Here is a 21,760-nt window from a genome sequence, read left to right on the forward strand (position 1 = left end):
TAACCTAGTGAGAGAAAGCCACAGGACAATCCACATTACCGCACTACCCTCTCCTACACTGCTGCTCTTCTACTATTACCACTCTGTTGCATTCTGGGTCTTGTAGTTCAGTGAGGCCTCAGAGTTCATTGGCTGACTATTCTAAATGCCCCTCGTTAAACTGCAAATCCCAGCATGCAACAGGAGGCAAACAGAGGCAGTGACAGCGGAACAGCAGCGCTATATAAGAGCGTAGTGGGAGAAAGGCAGGGGACAATCCACGTCACCGCACTGCCCTCTAGTCTTTCGGCTGCGTTGCATTGTGGGTCTTGTAGTTCCCCGCGAGGGGCTTCCGGGGCCTCTCTCTGTGACGTGGTGCCGCAGTGGGCGGGGCGAGGGGCGAGGGGCGGGCTGCTTCCTTCTGCCTCGGCCGCCGCCGGCGATGTCTGCGCTGGAGTGGTTCGCGCACAAGTCCCTGGGCGGCGGCATCTACTGGATCCAGGAGCGCTTCTACGAGTCCGGCAACCGGGCCAACATCTGGCTGGTGCGGGGCTCCCAGAGGGACGTGGTCATCGACACCGGGCTCGGCCTCCGCAGCCTCCCGGACTACCTGCGCTTGGCGGGGCTGCTGGACGCCTCCTCCTCCTCCGAGGCGCCGCCGGCGAAGGCGGAGGGGGCCCCCGGGTCCCGTCCCTTGCTGGCGGTGGCCACCCACGTCCACTTCGACCACGCCGGGGGGCTGCACCAGTTCCCGGAGGTGGCCGTCCACCGAGCCGAGGCCGGGGCCCTGCGCCGCGGGGACAACTACGAGACGGTGACCTGGCTCTCGGGCCGGGAGGTGGTCCGCCCGCCGGCCCCCGGCTGGAGCGCCAGGCAGTTCCGCGTCCGCCCCGTCCAGCCCACGCTCCTCCTCCAGGAGGGTGAGCAGCAGGGGCTCCGCAGAGGGCAGGCTCAGCCGGCGGCGGCGGCGGAGTTGGGAGTGCAGCGCCCAGCAGCCTCGGCCACGTCGTCCATAGTCTGGGACCCTGGGAGGGGGAGCCCGAAAGCCATGAAAGGGGACACGGTTGGGGCGACCTTTGTAGATATGGCAGCACCTCAACTGCCAGGGCTCCATTCGGCAGAAGGATGGGGTTTATCGTTTGTGACGCTGCTTCTTCGCATCATTTCTGACTTAGGCGACCCTGAGATGAACTCTCAAGGGGCTTTTTTGGAAGGATTGGCCCAGAGTAGGGTGCTTTGAGGCTGAGAGAGATCACCTACTGGCTGACCGTGATCCAGTGGGGGTTTGGACACTGCTCTTGTATGCCTTCAAGTCGTTTCCACTTATGGTGACTGTAAAGTGAAGGTATCCTGGGGTTTTCTTGGCAAGATCAGTTCAGAGAAGATTTGTCATTGCCTTCCCTGAGGCTGAGAGAGTGTGACTTGCCCAAGGTCACCCAGCAGGTTTCATGGCCAAGCAGGAATCAAACCCTGGCCCCCAAAGTCATAGTCCAGCACTCAAACCCAATGCAGCATGCTGCCTTTCTCTGGGCAGAAAAGGGGATTCCATAGGATGGAGCTACAACACTTAAAGTAGCGTCAAACTGCATTATTCCTGCAGTGTAGAGGCCCCTTGAGAGAACTTTCAGACCAAAAAACGGGGCTCCCCAAGAGAGCCGCACGCCAGCCGTTCCTGTCTCCTGTATAGTAACTCAGACCCACCTCTTTAAGGTGCTCCAGTATTGATCGAAAGGGAGGAATACCAGAGCCCTTGATTCGCTACACAAGTTTCCCATCATTTCACTAACATGTGAAGTAGATATGTTTATATAGGATGATTAACTTGGCCAAAAGAGAGACATTTTGCATCTTATCAGTATCCTTCGCCAGTACTAATATTCAGTGGAATCTAGTACAGGTAACATGGATAAGGTTAATGGTGCTGCGTCATAAAGAGGCAGCAATGATGGGAGATGCTTGTGTGAGCCCTGACACTTTATGGCCACAAGATTTACAAACCCACCGCCTTTACGTTTGGGTGGAGAAGGGCGTTGCTGCTCTAGTACAGAAGAGCAAGTGGGATGAGAATGGGACTTTGAATGCACTGGCTGCCTTTGATAGGAAGAGAGAAGGGAATAATCAGTGAGGCTTCAGGTTTCCTTGAGCCCAGGGCAATGCTCCAGGGTCTGAAGATTTAGATGTCTGTGAAATATGAAAGCAAATAACTTTTCCTGTATGGCTTTGAACATCCAAATAGGATACATATCCAGTGGTCCTTGTGTTGGCCATACAGCCAAGTATACCTGTTTTGTGGATTTGGGATGTTTTTGTACCATCCAAATAGGATGGTAGGAGTGGTGCAGGGGAACGTCAGTGGGGAAGGAAGGAGTGGAAATGGGGGGTACCAAAATTTGTGTGCCATCTATTCAACTGGACTGTGGATATGTCTTAAAGGCTTATAGGCATATACACTATGTGCCAGCCATTGAGAGACTGTGGTTGGGGGCATCTCTGTCAGATCCTGAAGAATAGATAGCAGAAGGTGAACTCTTGAGTGTGGGGTGGCATACAACATATGTCTAAGAAAAGTTGGGTATTACTGTACATTTTTGTAGGGCCTCTCTGTCACTGGAAGGAAGGGAGTACATGGTAAACAATTCATTTAAACAACGATCAATTCTATTTTGCCAGGAGGCATTGTTGCATAATGTCTTTTGAAAAACAAGCCCTCTACAACAAATGCTAGCTTAGCCACTGAATGCTATATATAGTGTCATGTGCACTGGTTATATCATAGTGGGATATGGCATGTTGTTTCAAAGCAAAAAGGCCAGCCGTACCTTTAAGGCACATTTACTCTCAGTTGGCATTCACCGATCAAGTCTAATATTTGTTTATTTAAATTAATATTTTGAAACAAATAGTTGACTAGAAAAAATACACGGTGTCATTTCTGACTTATGGTGACCTGAAGACACAGGGTCTTCACTGGATTTTCTTGCCAAGATTTGTTCAGGGGACCGAGGCAGTCTAGTTCAGTGATGCTGAACCTTTTAGAGGTCGAGTGCCCAAAGTACAACCCAAAACCCACTTATTTATTGCAAAGTGCCATGTCCCTCTGGCTTTCTAGCAACAAACTCTGGCAAACTCTATGCTGGGGTGACGGCACATGTGCCCACAGAGAGGGCTCTGAGTGCCACCTCTGGCACGCGTGCCATAGGTTCGCCATCACTGGTCTAGTTTCTCGTATAAAGTTTTGATTGTCAGCAAGTTGAATGGACACTTTAGTTATTTAATAAAGACTTTTGACCAAAATGGTATGGGATTGCATCTTAGCAAGTTTCGAACAAAGCAGTGCACAGAACTGTGAGAGTGTCTCAACACAACATAGCTATAGCAGTTTGATGCCGTGCTGTCATGACTGCATCCTATGGCATGCTGCAAATTGTAGCTAGGAGAGTTGTGTGGGCTGTTTTTTCTCCTAGAGAACTCTAGTGCCTTAGTTCAGTGAAATTACCTAGTTTGAGAGCACTTTTAGTGTCATGGCTGCATCCTGTGGAATCCTGGGATTTGTAGTTCAGTGAGGTACTTACATGATAGGGTTGAACTAAAATCTTTTGCACACAATACATGTGCTCTATCACAGATCTGTAGCCCTTCCTAGAAAGGTGGAGTAAAAATGCCAAAAAACAAATAGGGTATCCATGTGTCCCCTAGGATAGCTTTGGTAGTTCATTTGTAGTAATTGGGTATATAGGTTTGTTCTCAATTAGTGTTCTGAAGCCCTAAGCAGGTGCAGACCCTGCCTCCAGTATCCCTGGGCATGTGGGCTCCTCCAAAGACTTTGCATGCGTACTCTGAGATGGATTTCCAAGTCAGTTTGGGTGCACTTTTTTATTTATTTCTTTTTGCCTTTTTGGCAAAAATGTTACTTAAGACATATAACAATAAAACTGAAATACAAACAAAAGGTAGTTAAAACATAAAAACAACTCAGTTAAAAATAGAATGAAAAATATTCCAGTGTAAAGGAAATTTATTAATTTATGCATACATGCATACACACTTTGGTTTCTTTTTATATCATATAACATATTTATTTAAATAGCAAACAAAGTGGAGCTCCCAGTTGTGTGGAAGCTTCTAAGCATGCTCTGCTGATCAGTCCTGGGAAGTCCATACCTTTGTACTGAACCTTCAGCAGTCTTTAAAGTACTATGGTCCAAAATACTCTGCAGAAATAATCCCGTGTGAGACTGCTTTAACTGCCCTGGCTCAGTGCTAGGGAATTCTGGGAACTGTAGCCTTGTGAGGCATTTAGCCTTCTCTGTCAGAGAGTTCTGAGGCCACAATAAACTACAATTCTTAGGACTCCCTAGCTCTTAGCCAGGGCAGTTAAAGTGGTCTCAAACTGGGTTATTTCGGCAGTGTGTTTTGGACCTATAATTAAATATTAAACATAAAACATACTCTTTGAAAGAGTATGAAAACAAGGTATGGGTTACCAGGTGTAGATGTTTTTTGTATATTAAACTCTGACATTTTTCTTCTTCAGGAGGAAGAAGGAGGATTTTTTCTTCTTTCTTAAAGAGGAATGAATTGAACAATTTTTGTTAGTATTTTCTGATCTGGGTAGCTGAAATAGGATTCTGAGACCCCCCCCCCCCCCCCCCAATGGCTAGGTGGCATTCCCAGAGGTGAGCAGCCTGCCAGGAATGGCATCAATTGCCACTTTGCCTCTTTGCTTACAGGAAGAGCACATCTAGAGAGAAGAACATTTGATTAAGATTTCACAGGAAGATATGAGATCATTAGCTGTGTATTCACATTTGAAGATGGAGCACAGAATTTCCGTTATTGTGAAGCCTCGGAAGAGCTTTCCCCCAAATTAGTTTGATGTGGTCATTGTCTCTCCCGGGAGGACAAGTTCATTTCCTTAAGACGTGAGTGTTCAATTCTTGGTGTACATACTTTGAAGTACGATCTACAGAAATTAATTTGGATTACTTCTGAATAAATATAGGGGCGAAACAGACAGGCAGGAAAAACTGACTTGAAGCTGCCTTTTTCGAAGCCATATTGAAGCCCCCCAACTGCACCACCCGCTCCCAAGGCAGCTGGAGTGTGCATGTTGCAACCAGACAGTGCTTCACTCAAGCAGGAGTGAACCGCTGGTGACTCATATACCATTGGATATCTTCCCATTCTTCCTATCATATTTGCCAAACACTAGTTTTAGCCCCAAGATGGTGGTTTGCTTTTAAGCAGAGTTGGCCCTTGCATCATTGGAAGAGCCCTCCCTCCAATCCATCTGCCTTGGTCCAGGCCTCAGAGGGAGAGAAGAACCACGGGACCTCATCCCCTTTCCCTCCTCCATTCCCTTCTCCTTTTGTTTCGTGTCTTTTAGATTGTAAGCCTGAGGGCAGGGAACTGTCTGATTAAAAATATAAATACCTAAATAAATAAATAAATAAAATCAAAAATAGGTTTAATGTTAGGTAATTAAACATAATGTTAGGCCAGGATCAAAACAGAGGAAATAGTAACTCCTTTATGAGGAGGTATACCCCAGTTCTGGGGCTGAGTGGACTGGATGTCACCCAGTGTGTTTGTACCAGAACAGGGATTTGAGTCATGTGTCTTCTGGTCTACCTGCTTAGAGGAGGGAGGTGGCTGCTTTATTTGGCCTGTGCAGACTGGGCCGCTATGACACAATATTTGAGCCTACTGTATAGGTAGTATACAGACAGAAATTTGTTGTTGTTAGCTGTCCTCAGATTCCATTGAGCTGTCCAACACTTCTGTTGTGTGTTGCTCACTGAGGTCCGAATAAGGCAGGGGTAGGCAACCTGCGGCCCGCGGGCCGGATGCGGCCCGGCGAGGCCTTGGGACCGGCCCCAGCCCGGTCCTGCCGCTGATTGCCACCAGGGCCTTTGGGGGGCAATGGTCTATAGAAGCCTCGGAAACATGCATTTATATTAACATTTTTTAAAAAAACAGCAATTTTTTTCGCGTGTCCTCCATTTTTTTTAAAAAAGTGTCTTCCATTTGAAAATTTTGTCCTACATTTGTCCCAGTTTATTTATATAATTAATTTTTTAAAATTATTTAATTATTTATTTTTTGGCTTCGGCCCCCCAGTTGTCTGAGGGACAGCAACCCGGCCCCCGGCTCAAAAAGATTGCCTACCCCTGGAATAAGGCATCCGGCTGTGTGATCGTCACTGACCTCAGAGCAAAGTAACCTGTGGCAGTGGCAGATGCTCTAGCAGGCTCAGGAGGACATGTGTGCGGACAGCTGCTTGGTGTCAGAATGGACAGCCTTTATAACGCGGGAGGGTTGGATCAGCTTCAGGACTGCCCCCAGAGTATCCTGGCCAATGCAGACAAGACCATTGATACAAGTTGAGTGTCCCTTATTCAGAATTCCAAAATCCGAAAATCCCAAATACTCCAAAATTGTTCACATGGGTTTTTAAATATAGTTAGACCTTTGCTGGCTGATAGTTCAGTGTACACAAACTTTGTTTTATGCAGAAAATCAAGGCTCTGATCTTTTTAATTAATTATTTTAAAATAAATAATTTAATATTTAATTTAAAATATTTAAATAAATTATTTTTTTAAAAAAATTAAAATGTTATGTATACAATTATGTTCAGACTATATATGTGTACAAAATATATGCAAAATAAACGAATTTCATGTTTAGTCCCATCTCCAAGATATCTCCTTTTGTATATGCAAATATTCAATCCCCCCCCCCCCAAAAAAAAAAAAACCCCAAAACACTTTTGGTTCCAAATATTTCAGTTAAGGGAGACTCAATGTGTATTTCATTGTTAATCACAGAGGCTAAGCTAGCAACATGAAAAAACAGGAAAGATGGAAGAGATATAAAGCCATAAAATAAAATGATTGAAGAAGTTAAAAGGCAGTGTGCTGCTTATAATTAGCTTGACTTGTACAGAATATATTTTAACGTGAAGTTGAGAAACAGAGCCTCATGGAAATACTTGTGAGTTTGCAGCCCTCACTTTGAAGCAAAAAGATGATAATGGAGATGATCCAGATAAGCCATCAGAAAGGTAGTAATATTAAGGTCAGGCAGCTAGTAGCTATATTTCACAAAGCCTCTGTTACTAAAAATGAGTGTTTAGTCACTGAGATTTTCTGTCAGCAGTTTACTTGATTGACTAGATTTGCGGAATTAAGCAGATCTGAAATCTAATTGGATTTGTGAAAAGTGGCACAAATCCTGGTTTTTATCTTTTAACTCCCATCCTTTCAGTTAATCCCATAGCAATTACTTTGTTATGCATGGTGCTTGCAGTATGGAAAAAGAGTAATATAAAGAAATCTAATAGATTAGTTAATTGTAGGGAAAAAATAGCTTCATTCCAAATTCTGTTGTATTACTGGACAATTGGATCTGTGTGCTTTGGTGCCTTTTATATTTTAAAGCAATCTGGTTTATTTTTCTGTGGTATATTTCCTTAAGAGACTCCTGTTGTCAAAATTGAACTTTACAGTTACACTTCATTTGATGTTCCAATTTTCAGGGAAAAGGGGAAACAAATAAATATTACAATAATACCGAAGTAAATGTGTTCCTGGACATTACATCTGTAACAGAAAATTTGGTATCAGAGGTAGAAACAACATGGAAGGAATAGGGATAGGTTCTTCCACAAAGATGAAGGGAATTTCAACATATTTTTGCAAACTTTTTATTCAAAATAACTATTCACATTGGAAATGAAACAACCATGTCAGGTAAGCCTTACATAAGCAAAGAAAAACATTTAGGGAACTTTCTGAAAACCACTTAAAGGCTTCTTTCAAAATGCATCCAGGGATGACTCTTCCACCAGCTTTCACTCTTCTTAAGATTTACATGTTGGTGGCCATACCTCAGAGAACCATGCTTTTTTAACATCCTGGGGATTGTTGGTGAGGCACCCTAATCTCTGTATGTATGTTCATGGAGTTAACCTGCCTTATGGTTAGGTTAGCAGGATTTTGTTCAAATTCTGAACATGTCCTCCATTGTCTTTTTAAATTTTTACTTTGGCCCTTTAATAATACACAATTCTAGCACTATGGCCCTGAACAGACGGGCACCCAAGTACATACTCCGTACGTACTAGGGTTGCCTGGGGGGCGTCTCTTTTAGACGCCTGCAACCCTAGTACGTATGGAGTACGTACAAAATGGCGGCACCCTGTTCACATGGGTGCCGCCATTTTAATGTAACGGACACCTAGCATCCACACATTGTGGTGCCCAGGTGACGTCACGAGTGTGCCAATGGCACACTGTGGCGTCACTTGCGCGCCACAAAAGAAGCTGCTTTTTGTGGCTTCTTTTTCCACCTCCGGGAAGCCTCACTGTTTGGAGGCTGAGGCTTCCCGTCGGCAGAAATGGAGGCGGTGGCAGACCGCCCTTTTTGGGCGGTCTGTATCCCGTCAGTGGCTCTTGCCACCCTGCAGAAATAAAGCAGTTTGACACCACTTTAACTTCTATGGCTCAATGCTATGGAATTCTGAGATTTGTAGTTTGGTGGGGCACCAGAGCTCTCTGACAGGAAAGGCTACATATCTAACAAACTTATAAATCCCAGAGTAGCATTAAGTCATGGTTGTTAAGGTGGTGTCAAACTGCTTTATTTCTGCAGTGTAGACACACCCTATGTTTCCAGTTTAACTGTTATGGCAGCATGCTGTGGAATCCTGGGCTTTGATGAGCCACGAAAGGTGAGGATTCTAAATGTCCCTCCATAAACTGCAAATCCCAGGATCTGTAGGACTAAAAGTGGAATCATAATGCTAGAATTGGGTAGTGTGAAAGGCGCTCCTAGTCTTCTCCTGCTCACCTTCTTCCTTTTTAAACAATGAATTATCCCTTATTGTGCCACAGACATGAGGCAAAATGTTCAAGCACTGCTCTGCTGGAATTTGTGTTATACCCTCCCCTCCCCACCCCCCCAAAATTCTGGCTTCAGAGGATGGGTTTCCTTCAAAATGATAGCCAGGAAGGAATGGATTAAACTCCCTGCCCCCACACCCACAGCCATCCCATTGATTCACCAGATGAAATGTTAAAGAATTTGGTGCCTTAAATGCAAAGGTCCATTTCCCACACTATCTTTGTTTTGTCATTATTTTTTACTTAGCAGTCCAGTGTTCAGCTTCCCATTACATATTCTATTATGTGAGCAAAAATACAGTTGCAATTTGGAGTGGAAAACCATCTCTTTTTGCATAATAATTTGCCTGTAGTTATAGAATTTGAATATGAGAGCAGCTGCTGCATAATAATTATTCTCCTGATCTGAGCTGACTTCCGTAGTGACCTGTGGAAATTAATTATTTTAATGTAACTGCATATCTGTTCTTCTTTTCTCATCTTTTTTTTCTTTCATTTTTGCTTTGTAAGAAAGAATGACCATTTTTTCCTGCTTGTATGGCCATTAAATCTCCTTTTGCACTATCTCCAGTATTGCAATATCCTGTCTTTGAGATACAGCAGTCCTATGTCCAGAGCATTTAATCTAATAACAAGATTATGCTACTTGCTGTTTTTATTTTTCATTCTCCTTTATGACGTACAGTTTGCCTTTTGTACTACTGCAGTCCGGAGCTGACATTTTTCAATTACATTTCTTTCCTGACCCCAAGATCCCTGGATGCCTATGACCAGTTCACTCTGTATAACCATATGAACAAAAGCTATTTATTTTTTAAAGTTTAGTGGGTCTCATTTTGGCCTAACTTGCATTGGCTCTCCTGATAATGATGATAATTTTTATTTTATTTTATTAAAACATTAATATTCTGTCTCTGGGTATCTCACATTAAAATCACTGTATGCAATTTAAGACTATTTAAAATGGAAAATAATAAAATGTACACTCTAAAACATATTAACTTAAGTTAGAATCATGTACACACATACACACATGGGATAAAATTATTGGACCTCAAATACCATAATGTAAACCCATTTTTGACTTGGAGCCTCTAAGGGGAAGGTTTTTGATAACTCGGGTGCTTGCAATAATGATTGCGTACAAAGTTTTCTCTGTACTGTAGAGATGTCCTTGCCTCCAGACCCATAACCTGATGACACAATGGAAGAGCAAGAAAGACATGTAGACAGAAGAAAAAGTCCAGAGATCATGCACCTTAACAGCTGTTGGATGGACCTGGGTTGGTCTCCTTTTCCCCATGATGTGCTTCCTAAGGATGGTCAGTTACATCTTCCCTTAGCTTCTCATCCAATAGTAGAGGCTACAACATTGTCACTTCGTGGCTGTCCAGTCACGGGGTAACTAGCAGCTGAAGCCAGATATTCTTTCTGGCAGGGAATGGGGAAGGTAGCTCCTTGCAGCTGGTCCTTCTTGGGCTGGTGACGTCTCTTGATATGATGGTCTTCTGAATTACAATTCCATGGCCCCTTAATGTATAGAGCAACAGCAGAGGTCAGGCTGTGCTTCTCTTCACCTCTACAATCCCAGGTAACAGGACATTTTAACATTTTATCTTAACACCAGCTCAAAAAGATTATTTCAGAATTAACTTTTGGATTTTTTCATTCTAAATAATAAGTGTCTTCTAATATGCTAATAGTCACTGTTTTGTACTAATAATTTTTGAATAAAATAATGGTCCAAAGACTGTTCCTTCTAACACCTTGCTGTTTACATACATACCTCCACTTAGAAAATTGTCACTTTATTTCTACCCTCTGCTTTTAAAGGTGACAAAGAGTATGCAGGAAATACTCAGATCCCCCCCTCCCATCTTTATATGATTAATAGTAGCCTTAATAAAGGTTTCTGTCATCTCACTTATCTCCCATCACCATTCAGAGATAATTTGAAATTTGCTGGTCATATATGCAATTCTCATGAGTTTTAAATTTCCATCTCTGTTCTAAAGCTTCATCTTTTCTCATATTCCTTTGACATAATTTTGAAATACTGGTATTTACTAGCATGTTCTGCTGACATACTAAATGCAAAAATTGCTTCCTTGTTTTATCTAGTTAAACTGGAACTAAAATGATATCTCTCATTTAAGAAATGTTATTGCAAAAGGAATGTACTGTAGTCTCACATTTCTGAGAACAAAATAAGACACCAGACCTTACGCATGGCCAGCACATGTTCTTGTGTATTAACTTTTTCACATAGAATAAGGAAGAGTGGTATATTTCTGTTTATTCCTTTGGTTTTTTTTAATTGGTCTGTGTCAGATCTCCACATCCATTTTTGACTTATAATATTCTCTAAAGAAAATCATCTTGTGCTAAGTGTAACAGTTATAAGTTTAGAGATGAATACTAGCTTGTCATTTAACAAATAATTTGCAATGCCTGTCTGATGTGGCAAAAAGAATTTAATGCCAGAAGGAAATGTGAAAACAATGTTGCAGTGTTTCTTAAGGAAGGTGGAGTGTGTTGGGTAGGATCTTAAAATCATAAAAATATGTAAGGCTGAAGTCAGTGGGGTTTAGTCACAAGTAGATATGGAAGGAGAGCCAGCATGTGTAGTGGTTTGAGTATTGGATTATGATTCTGGAGACCAGGGGCCAAATAAAAAACGCACTAGATGACCTTGGGCAAGTCACACTCTCAACCCCACAGGATGGCAACGGCAAACCCCCTCTGAAAAAAAGTTGCCAAGAAATCCTCAGGATAGGTTCACCTTAGGGTCACCATAAGTCAGAAAAGACTTGAAGGCACACAGCAGCAACAACAAAGATATGTATAGGATTGTGTTGTGAGTCTTCCCATAAGCTGGAGCTGCCTGTTCCATATGGTTATTTACCTGACTGAAGTGGATGGGAAAGCACTTGACCAATTAATGATTCCTATCTGTAAAGTAACTCTCCTCTTCCTTCGCTAAGAGCTGCTAAGAGTATAAATGTTTATACTCATGATTTAATAATCTTTGTATGAACATCCCTTTGCAAAGTTTGTTTAGGAGGAGACTATTGGGATTGTGCTGGTCCTACAGAAAGAAGGGTATTTGTGCCTTTTCAGCTTCCATTTGTGTTTCTAACAAAGAGGTCTGCCATAGAGTCACAAGGCAAATGCAATGGGGCAAATTCTGTGTTGCATTCACTTCAACATTCACTTTTATCATACTGTTCTATTTATGTTTGTTTCTAGGGGATGTGATCAGCCTTGGTGATAGACAGCTCACTGTCATGCACATGCCTGGGCATTCAAGAGGAAGTATTTGTTTGCATGACAGAGAACGGAAGATACTGTTCAGTGGAGACGTTGTATATGATGGCTCAATGATTGACTGGCTTCCTTACAGCAGGATAAATGACTACGTTTCATCCTGCCAGCGACTGATAGAATTAGTGAATACGGGCCTTGTGGAGAAAGTCCTTCCGGGGCATTTCAACACATTTGGTCCTGAACGACTTTATCATTTGGCTTCAAACTACATTTCTAACGCTGGGATTTGTCACAAAGTTTCAGCATGTGCAATGAGATCAGTCGCAAGCATAGCACTTCGTGCCACAAATTCTAGAACAACTTCATAGCATAACATATTTAATGTTCAGTTGTCAAACCCAATAATGTATGTTAGTTTCTTTAATGAAAAAAATTGGCTGTTAAGCCATAAAATTATTTTTATCTACTTCATTTCTATTTTTAAAATTAAAATAAAATGCCAATATAAGCTAGTAGCTGTGCCAAAGCTACTCATTTTCTTTCTTTCTTTTTTCTTTTTCAGGCAGGTTTGCACATATATTGAGTGCTGTTTCACAGATATTCTCATGTTGTTTTGTATATTAAAGCATTCTGAAGCATATGATATGCACTTGTTTTGCACTTGTGTCAAATTTTATGATGAGATCTTGAATTAGGTATTTGAGTCGAAAGCATAGTTTAAATGGCTGGTCTTTAATTGTGGGTGTGGGTTGGGAGATTCAGAACATTCCTCTGTCTCAATGGATGCACTAGGCTTTAGTATTCAATAATTTATTTTTATTGAATGGGTGAATGTAACCTGTAGTTATTACCAAATATTAAGGTTGTATTATATATTGTTACTTTTCTTCAATTGTGTTGCATTTGGCTTTTGTTTCCAAAACAAGTGAAAAAGCAGTAAATATTTGAAGAATATTGCTTGCTCTGTAAATGTGACTATTGTTTAAGTGTGAGTGTGTGTAACTGTTAAGGCTTCCGGTCTGATGATTTTATATATAGTACACATGCCCAAGATCAAGGATTTCTTTAGTACAGCAGCTGGAGAAAAAGCACAGCTTTTGTTAGCTACAAATGGTTAGATGCATCAAGTAAAATGGTTAATGGAAGAAGAAGAATTTAATGCTTTTGGGGAGGCATTTAGCAAAAACCACACCTTTGGGTCAGTTTGTGTGTCTTGGGTTCTTTGCAGATTACACATGTGAGCAGAACTTCAGGTAAAAGTTTTGCAAACTCCTAAAGCTGTTTTTCCTTATTTTCCCCAATTTGTGTAGTACTGACTTTCAAGCAACTTAACAAAACCCTTTTTTCACTTGTCTTTTCTTTTTGATTATACATATAAAAAACTCTGTGTAACCCTCTGGAATATTACTAGTTTCCTATGCGAAGACTGTTTTTTGTGTCTTATAACTGTGAAATGGAAACTAATTTGATTATTAAGTATTCCGTAAGAAAGGTATGGAAAGTGGCCCTTTCTTGTGAGATCCGTAACAGCTTTAGAACTCTGTCTCATCTTGCAAATTTGTTTTTCATCCTTCTGTCAATGCATAGTATTCCCTCTAAATCAAAGAGTGCATTGCACATAGGACCTTATCACACGGGGAGAATCGGAGGTTTAAACAGTGATTATCTCATGCAAAACGCGATGTCGCAATTAAGAGTTTCACATACATCAGTATTAAACAGGCAATACTCAGGCAATAAACAGCAACAAATCATTTTCAGGATTTCCATGTGAATGATTTGTTGCTGTTTATTGCCTGTTTTTTGCCTGATTATTGCCTATTTAATAGTGATGTCGTGTGAAAATCTTAATTGTGATACTGCATTTTGCTTGGGATAATCGCTGTTTAAACCCCCAATTTTGCCCGATTTCCCCCGAGTGATAAGGTCCATAGAGAGTTTGACCCCACTATATGCAGCACTTTAGCCCTGAGTAGTCTCGAGGGTGGTTAGTTGGATGTATTCTGTTCTTCAAAGGTTAAGAGGGCCTATTTCCTGTTGTACACTGGAAAAAAAACATTAAGCAGAAAGATGGTAGTGAATGGCCATTCAAATGTGAGGGTTAGAAATGTCTTTTAGCTTTAATTATCTTTGTGAATCTTGCACCAAACTAGAGACCATTTCATTTTAGCATTTAGCTTTGGAAACATAAATTTAGCACAATTTAGCACAAAAAGGATACTCAAGAATGTAAGCTTGAAAATAGTAGAATTTTAGGATAAATATTAGAAATAGAAATAGAAAAATAATGAGCAAGTGTAGAGATAATTGAGGGTCATGTCTAAATTATGTTCAAGATACAGTTGGCCCTCTGTATTCATGGATCTTTTATCTATGGATTCAAGCATCTACAGCTTGAAAATACTAAAAATATATACCGGTATATAAATTCCAAAAAGCAAACCTTGATTTTTTATTTATATAGGGACATTGTTTTAATATCCATTGTATTTACTGAGGCTTGAACATCCACAGGTTTTGGTATTATTTGGAACCAAATCCCAGCAGATACCAAGGGTCCACTGTATTTGTAGTGGATTGCCAGATGATGCACTTTCTACTTTCTACCCTTGCCCTTCCTCCTGCTAACCGCAGTTAACCATTGTGTCAACAGCAATATTAAGCACAATTAAGGCTAACCTGGTTAACGTGATTAACTTTCTTAACTTAGATTTCCAACCAGCTTTGTACTGGCCCTTGTGACCTGCTAGTGCCTTGTTTGTTTTGGATGCAGGTATTTTGACATTTTGCATTGAACTACTAAAAAGTTATTTTGTTGACAGGGAGTACTGCTGAGGCACTGCCTGCACTGAACCTCCCTTACTACTTCTCTCTCCATGCATAGCTTGAAAGTTCTTTTCCAAAAGCCTTAGATACTGCACTTTGTAGACTGCCCACTATGAGAAGAATTCAGATAAGTAGTATTGTGACTGCCAAAGATTACTAACATAGAAAAACTGAGCTGAATTTTCACTATGGAATAATTCTGTTGAGTTCTTGAGTTAGTATGTACAGGTTGGGTATATCTTACTCAAAATGCTTGGGACCACAAGTGTTTTGGATTTTGGATTTTGGAACATTTGCATATACATAATGTGATATGTGGATGGAACCCAAGTCTAAACACAAAACTCATTTATGTTTCATATATGCTTTATGCACATAGTTTGAAGGTAATTTTATACATAATATTTTAATAATTTTGTGCATGAAACAAGGTTTGTGTACACTGAACAATCAGAAAGCAAAGGTGTCACTTTCTCACCCATGGGGACAGTTTTGGAATATTTTGGATTTTAGATTTATGAATAAGGGATACTCAACCTGTATAAATAAAAGCTACATTGGTTATTTTTAAAATATATTTTATTAAACAACTTAAAAAATATACATATACACATATCTGTTATTTTAAGAAGAATGCTTCTGTTCTATTTCATTCTGAATTTAAGGTTCATAATGCCACATTATCTACTGAAATCAATAACTGTAGTCATAGGATTTTCACAGCCTTATTCCTAATCATAGTGAGGAGCAAATCTCACTCAGTTCAGTGAGACAGACCATGATTTCTAGCAAGTCTACTATGTATTTCAGCCTTCATCAGTGTTAACTTAGGCGGGATACAGACCGCCCAAAAAGGGCGTTCTCCCACTGCCCTGGTTTGCTCCGCGAGGGAGCCGCAGTAGACAAACCGCACGGCTCCGTCGTGGAACAAAAAGAACCTACAAAAAGCGGGTTCTTCTTGTGGTGCCTTTGTGATGCCGCAAGGCGCCAATGGCACACGTGCGGCATCACAAACGCACCAGGATGTACGGATGCTATGCATCCGTCGCGTCAAAATGGCGGCACCCATGTGTACAGGGCACTGCCATTTTTACACCCCCGTCACATGCTAGGGGTGAGGCTGGTAAGGACACTACATCCTCGGCCAACCCCTAGCATGTGACCGGGGTGGCGCAAAGGCCCACTTAAATCGGGCCTTAGATCTAAATTATACTTCAGCTTTGGATTAACATTGGTTATTAAAGTACAGTGCCAGAGTATGGTGTTGTTATATAATCATACTATCTTAATTATTTTTATATAATAAGACCATAAGTGTTTCTGAAAGATTTTATTAAAGATTTTGACCATATTCCCTATTTATTGTGATGTATTATCTGTTTTCAGTTTAATATTACACAGTAAGAGGCATTTACTTTGGTTTAATTGTAAATGGTCTAGAAACCCTCTATGGTTTCAGGTTTTAACTCTTTTTAGTGGTTTAAAAGCTAACTCACAATGTATTTCAGGCAAAGTTCTTAAAGTTAAGACAATTCAACCATTGTTCTCTTAACTGAGTCATAGATTATGCTGTAAAATGGGGTTGAAAGGCATTGTTAAAGAAGTAACACACTGTACTGTTGACTGATGAAACTTTACTAAATATATAAGCTACTGTCTTCAAAGAAGGTTGTATATTATTTTATCAGATATTGATAATAAAATAATTATTCCACTAAACAGCTTTCAGTGATTTCATGTTATTTTTGACCAAGCTTGGAGAAAATGGATACACATGTCGTACCTCTTGGGTGATACAAAGGTGGGGGTGAACCATTAGTCCCCCCCCCCCCCCCAAGATAGATCCATACCATCTCCTATCTCTTTTAAGCAGTTTTGTGCATTTGGAAGAACTTTTTAAAAGAATATAGTTCCTTATGGACATATCCAAGTGCTGTTCTTGGTCCTCATCCTGGTCAGTTCATTGTTAAAAAGTGTGAAAGAAAATGTTTTCATCATGCTCTGAAAGCACTTCACCTTAATCATGAGGCCTGAAAGTAGATTAGTATAATCTTCTCCATGTTAGAGTTAGTAAATTGAGGGAAGGTGGCTTCTCTAAATGCCTTTCTTTGTTTTCCATAATAGTGGGAATTCCTAAGTCTCCTTTTCTTAAGCACTGTGTAACTTGGTTCCTTCTAATTTTGTTGTTATATGTCTTCAAGTTTAATCCAGCTTAATGGCAACCCTGCCCTATTATAGGGTGCTCTTGGCAAGATTTATTCAGTGGAGGTTTGCCAGTACCTTTCACTAACGCTCAGAAAATGTGACGTGCCAAGCCCAGTTAGTGGGTTGCCATAGCTGAGGGGGATTCAAACCATGGTCCTCTGGAGTTTTAGTAGTGGAGCTGAGAGAAGGGCTTTTTCTGATGAGCTCAGAACCCAGGACCAGCTGAAGTTTCTGACCACTTCAAAGACAGCCCCAAGTAGAGTGCATTACAGTACTCCAAACGGGATGTAACTAAGGCATATGCCACGAAAGTCAGATCTCATGTTTCAGGGAACATGTACAGGTGGCATGCAAGGTTTACATATGCAAAAGCACTCCTGGCCACTGTGGAAACTTGGGCCTCCAGGTTCACAACCGAGTCTAGGAGTACACCCAGACTGTGAACCTGTGTCTTCAGGGGGAGTGTAACCTCATCCAGCACAGGCTGATTCACTATTCCCTGCTATGCCTTATGACTGACCAAGAGCACCTCTGTCTTGTCTGGATCAAATTTCAATATGTTTCTTTCCATCCAGTCCATTTCTGATGACAGAAACTGGTTTAGGACAAGCACAGCCTCCTTGGATTGGGATGGAAAAGAATAGTAGAGTTGGGTGTCATCCATATATTGTCATCTGCATATTGATGGCACCACACCCCTAAACTCTGGATGACCTCTCCCAGCTGTTTAATGTTTATGTTAAATAACAAGGGGGATGAAACAACCTTGAGGGACCCCACAGGCCAGCGGCTAGAAGGTTGGGGTCCTAAAGCACCATCTTCAGAGTTTGCCCCTCCAGGAAAGGAGCCACTGTAAAACCATGTCTTCAAGTTCAGTTACAGTAGGTGGTCCAGAAGCCCATGGCTGATGGTACTGAAAGCAACTAATAGGTCCAGAAAAATCAGGGGCGCATTACCCATGTCCCATTCCCTGTATAGGTCATACACCAAGGTGACCCAAGCTGTCTGTTCCACATCCAGGCCTGAAACCAGATTGAAATGTAAGTAGATAATCTGTTTCTTCCAGTCAGGGCAAAGGTCTAATACACACTCGGTGGCTGTCCACTCTCCAAGGATCCTGTCCACATTATCAGGTTGCACAAATGGAAAAGTATCCATTAAGACTGGACAAATGGGAGCCAATATAATACCCACTGGGATTATATCAACCACAGCATGGAAGCTGGAGAGGATCAGAGTGCCTTTATCTGCAAACTGCCATGCAATTTCTTTGCAGCAGCCTGTTGAATGGGATAGCTCTGCTGGACAGCTTCTTGCAGATGTAATGGCAGCATCAAAAAATAATTTATTTGCTGCCAGCACTGCTGTGGAGTAGGCCTTCAGATAGGTTTTAGCCCATATTCAGTCAGACTCGTGAGTCTTCTGCCAATGTTGCTTCAGTCTCTGTCTCACTCATTCATCACCACTAGCTCCCTGAAAAACCAGGGGACTAGTTTGGCTCCATTCCATAAGAGGGGATGCTCAGGAATTTTATGTGCACCACCCTGGCCATTACCCCATTTCATAGGTTATCCAGAGCTTCAACATGATTGCCTGCTGAGGTGATATAAAAATCCCAAAGAGCCATCAGGAATCCATCTGGATTCATCAGTCTCCTAATCGGTCCTCCTCCAAGGGTTCTGAGCTCCAGTGAATCTAGCTAATGATTTGACCATGATAATGGAACTGTGGAGAGTACCTCCACACCAAGATCACCATCAGCTAGCCAGCACAGCAAACAAAGTCTACAGTGTGTCCAACAGCATGAATAGGGCCAGGTACCCCTTGGGACAGACTCATGGTTGTCATGGAGGCCATGAAGTCCCGAGTCATTCCCAATTGCAGTCTCAGTATGGATGTTGAAGTCCCCTAGCACTATTACTAGCTGCAGTGACTCAAATATCACCGCCAAGATTACCTGGTGCACAGAAAGGCCTGGTGGGCAGAGCTGAGAGAGAGTAACCTCTCCCTGTCTTATGCAGCCAGGTCTATAATACAGGTTGGATCGGCATACTCATCCAGAATCAAATCCTGAATAGCACTTGCTTTTCCATTCACCAACCTGGCATTCAGTGGTAGTATTTTCAATCCATGGGGACTGTCACCGAGGCTATTCAGGTTATTTCACCTGGGAGACAGTATGGCGGCAATGAATATCCTGTTATCGACCTCCATCACATTGTGATTGTCTCTTCCCTACGTATCTCTGTCTGCCCTGTATCACTCCAGTGGCTGCTCCATAAGTCTGTGCATCTCCTTCTTTCTCTGGCAGACAAAGCAGTAGCTATTAAAAACAACCAATATAATATAAAGACAGGCTGATAGTAAAAGCAGGTAACAAACCCTTGCCTTTTGGGGCAGAAGAACAGGCCTGCTCATACTCCCAAAGAGGCAACCCCCCCCCTTTGGTGTCACACCTTTAGCAGCAAGCTGTCCAGCAGTGGACCTGCTCCTGAAAAAGTCCTGCTTTTATGTTCCAGGCAGGCAAGGCAGCTGTGGTGGATTATGGGCAATACCTGCTGAGTGAGAAGACCTTAGTCCTACAAAGAACAGAGTCCCACTGGTGAAGCAAAGGTCCAAGGCAGCAGCAGAAGCAGCAACTGCAATTCCCTACAGCCTCCAGATGGTCTCTGGGGTCCTCTCTCTCTCTGCTTAGGTGCTATATAGCTGTTACGTTCTTATAATTCATTGTATTACAGTTCATATCTTACAGCTGTTTACTGTGAAAATGAAAATACCTAAAATGTGCTATGCTAGGGCTAGTACTGAAAATATTTTGTTTCTTCCACAGAGAAATAAAATGAATTTACAAGAAAGAAAGAAAGAAAGAAAGAAAGAAAGGGAATGGATACAACAAAACTAATCTTTTCAATACACATGAACATTAGACAATTTCATTTTTTAAGAAAAGGATGCCATCTGGTGGTTTCATTCTATATATACAAATAAAGCTAGGCTGAAAAACATTCTTCTCTGTAGAGTTTATCAGACAAGGGAAATTGGAAGTATAATCCAATGGCAATCCCAACGCAATCATGGGCTTTAACGTTATTGCGTGATAGACTATCACACACCATTTTGGGCAATGGGAAGTCAGTCTGAGCGCAATCATGGGTTTCACGTTATTGCGTGAGAGGTGATCACACACAATGTCGGGCAATGGCAAGCTATTTTCGGGCAATGGGAAGTCAGTTTGAACGCAATTTGAATTCATGTAAATTTGCTGAACTAGCGAATTCACGTGAATGAGTTCTGGCCCCACTTTCTTTTCATTCAAAATTAAGAGAAATTTCTCCCGTGTGATAAACTCCTGTGTTGCTAAACAGACTAGGCTAGCATGTTTGCATTTGGATTAAGTAATCCAAATCATTTTACCATTGAAGTCTAAATGGGCTTTTTCAACTCAGGCTGCCAGCTCTTAACAGCTGGTTCTTATTGTTTGGGACTACTCTCCTTTTGCCATAGCAAGATTGAATCTAGACAAAATTCAAAACTTTGGCCTGGTGCACATGGGTGGGGAAACGCCGCGTCTCTTTGCTGCGCATCATTGCCGCAGAAACCAAACCACATGGCAATGATACACCAGCAGGAAGAAGCTGTCTAGAGCGGCTTCTTCCTTAGGACATCATAAGGCTTTGAAAGCTTGCTTGATGTATTTCGTGCATTTTGTTTGGCCTATAAAGGCATTGGATTTTGGATTTTGTGAATTTTGGATTTTGTTTTATTTTGCTGCATGCCCAACACAGCTAACTCTGAATATGATCCCAGAACGGAGAAGTACTATTTAGACAAATAGATAGGTAGACAGCAACTTAGTATTTCCCATAAATGCTCCAGTGAAATGACACATGAGGAATCTTGCACCTGCGGAGATAACTGAATAAATGTCATATTTTTCTGTTTTGTGTTTAGAGTGTGCTGTTGGCTGACTCTAGGTCAGAACCATAAGCAGGTGAAAAATGGTTATTAGTGAGGTCACTGATAACTTTAGAATGAGGGTACCCTTTTGATTCAGAAGAGCTTAGGATCATTCCCTGGCATTTCTAGGACTGCTTTCAATTTTTAGAGAGTCACTGCCAGTCAGCAGAGGTAGTACTGAGCAAGATGTATTGGTGGTCTCTAGCTCTCATCTTAAGGCAACTGACCCGTGTTTGTTTAGGTGTAAGGATCAGAGCCACTAATCCTGCCAAAAGATTTTCAGATAATTCAAGAATTAGAATATTTTTAAGGAATGGAAGTGTCCATATAACTTAATATTTTTTTCTTGTTGACTTTTAATATAAAATAAACAATTCAAATACACTGAAGATGCATAATGTTCAGATCAGATTTCAATCTCCAAAGTACAAAAATAAATAAATAATAATAAATTAAAAAAAAATTTAAATAAAATTTTTATTTATATACCGCCCTTCCAAAGATCAGGGCGGTGAACAACATAATAAACAATACAATACATAATAATACATCCAATCAAATTACATCAGTATAAAAACAATTAAAAAAACCCCGTTAGCCAAGAGAGGAAGGGAAGCCAG

General features: G+C 41.4%; 1 protein-coding gene across 1 annotated transcript; it reads left to right on the top strand.

Moving 5' to 3' along the window:
- The first annotated feature begins 234 nt into the window (after positions 1-234).
- Positions 235-16,680, top strand: LOC149323856 (acyl-coenzyme A thioesterase MBLAC2-like). The gene is made up of 2 exons (XM_089493345.1): positions 235-899; positions 12,135-16,680. The coding sequence occupies exons 1-2, from the start codon at positions 422-424 to the stop codon at positions 12,518-12,520; spliced, it is 864 nt and encodes a 287-aa protein (XP_089349471.1). The 5' UTR covers positions 235-421; the 3' UTR covers positions 12,521-16,680.
- The last annotated feature ends 5,080 nt before the right edge of the window (positions 16,681-21,760 follow it).

The sequence above is a fragment of the Sceloporus occidentalis genome, unplaced genomic scaffold, assembly GCF_023333645.1.
Source record: "Sceloporus occidentalis isolate IW3139 unplaced genomic scaffold, rSceOcc1.0.p SCAF_1, whole genome shotgun sequence".
NCBI lineage: Eukaryota > Metazoa > Chordata > Lepidosauria > Squamata > Phrynosomatidae > Sceloporus > Sceloporus occidentalis.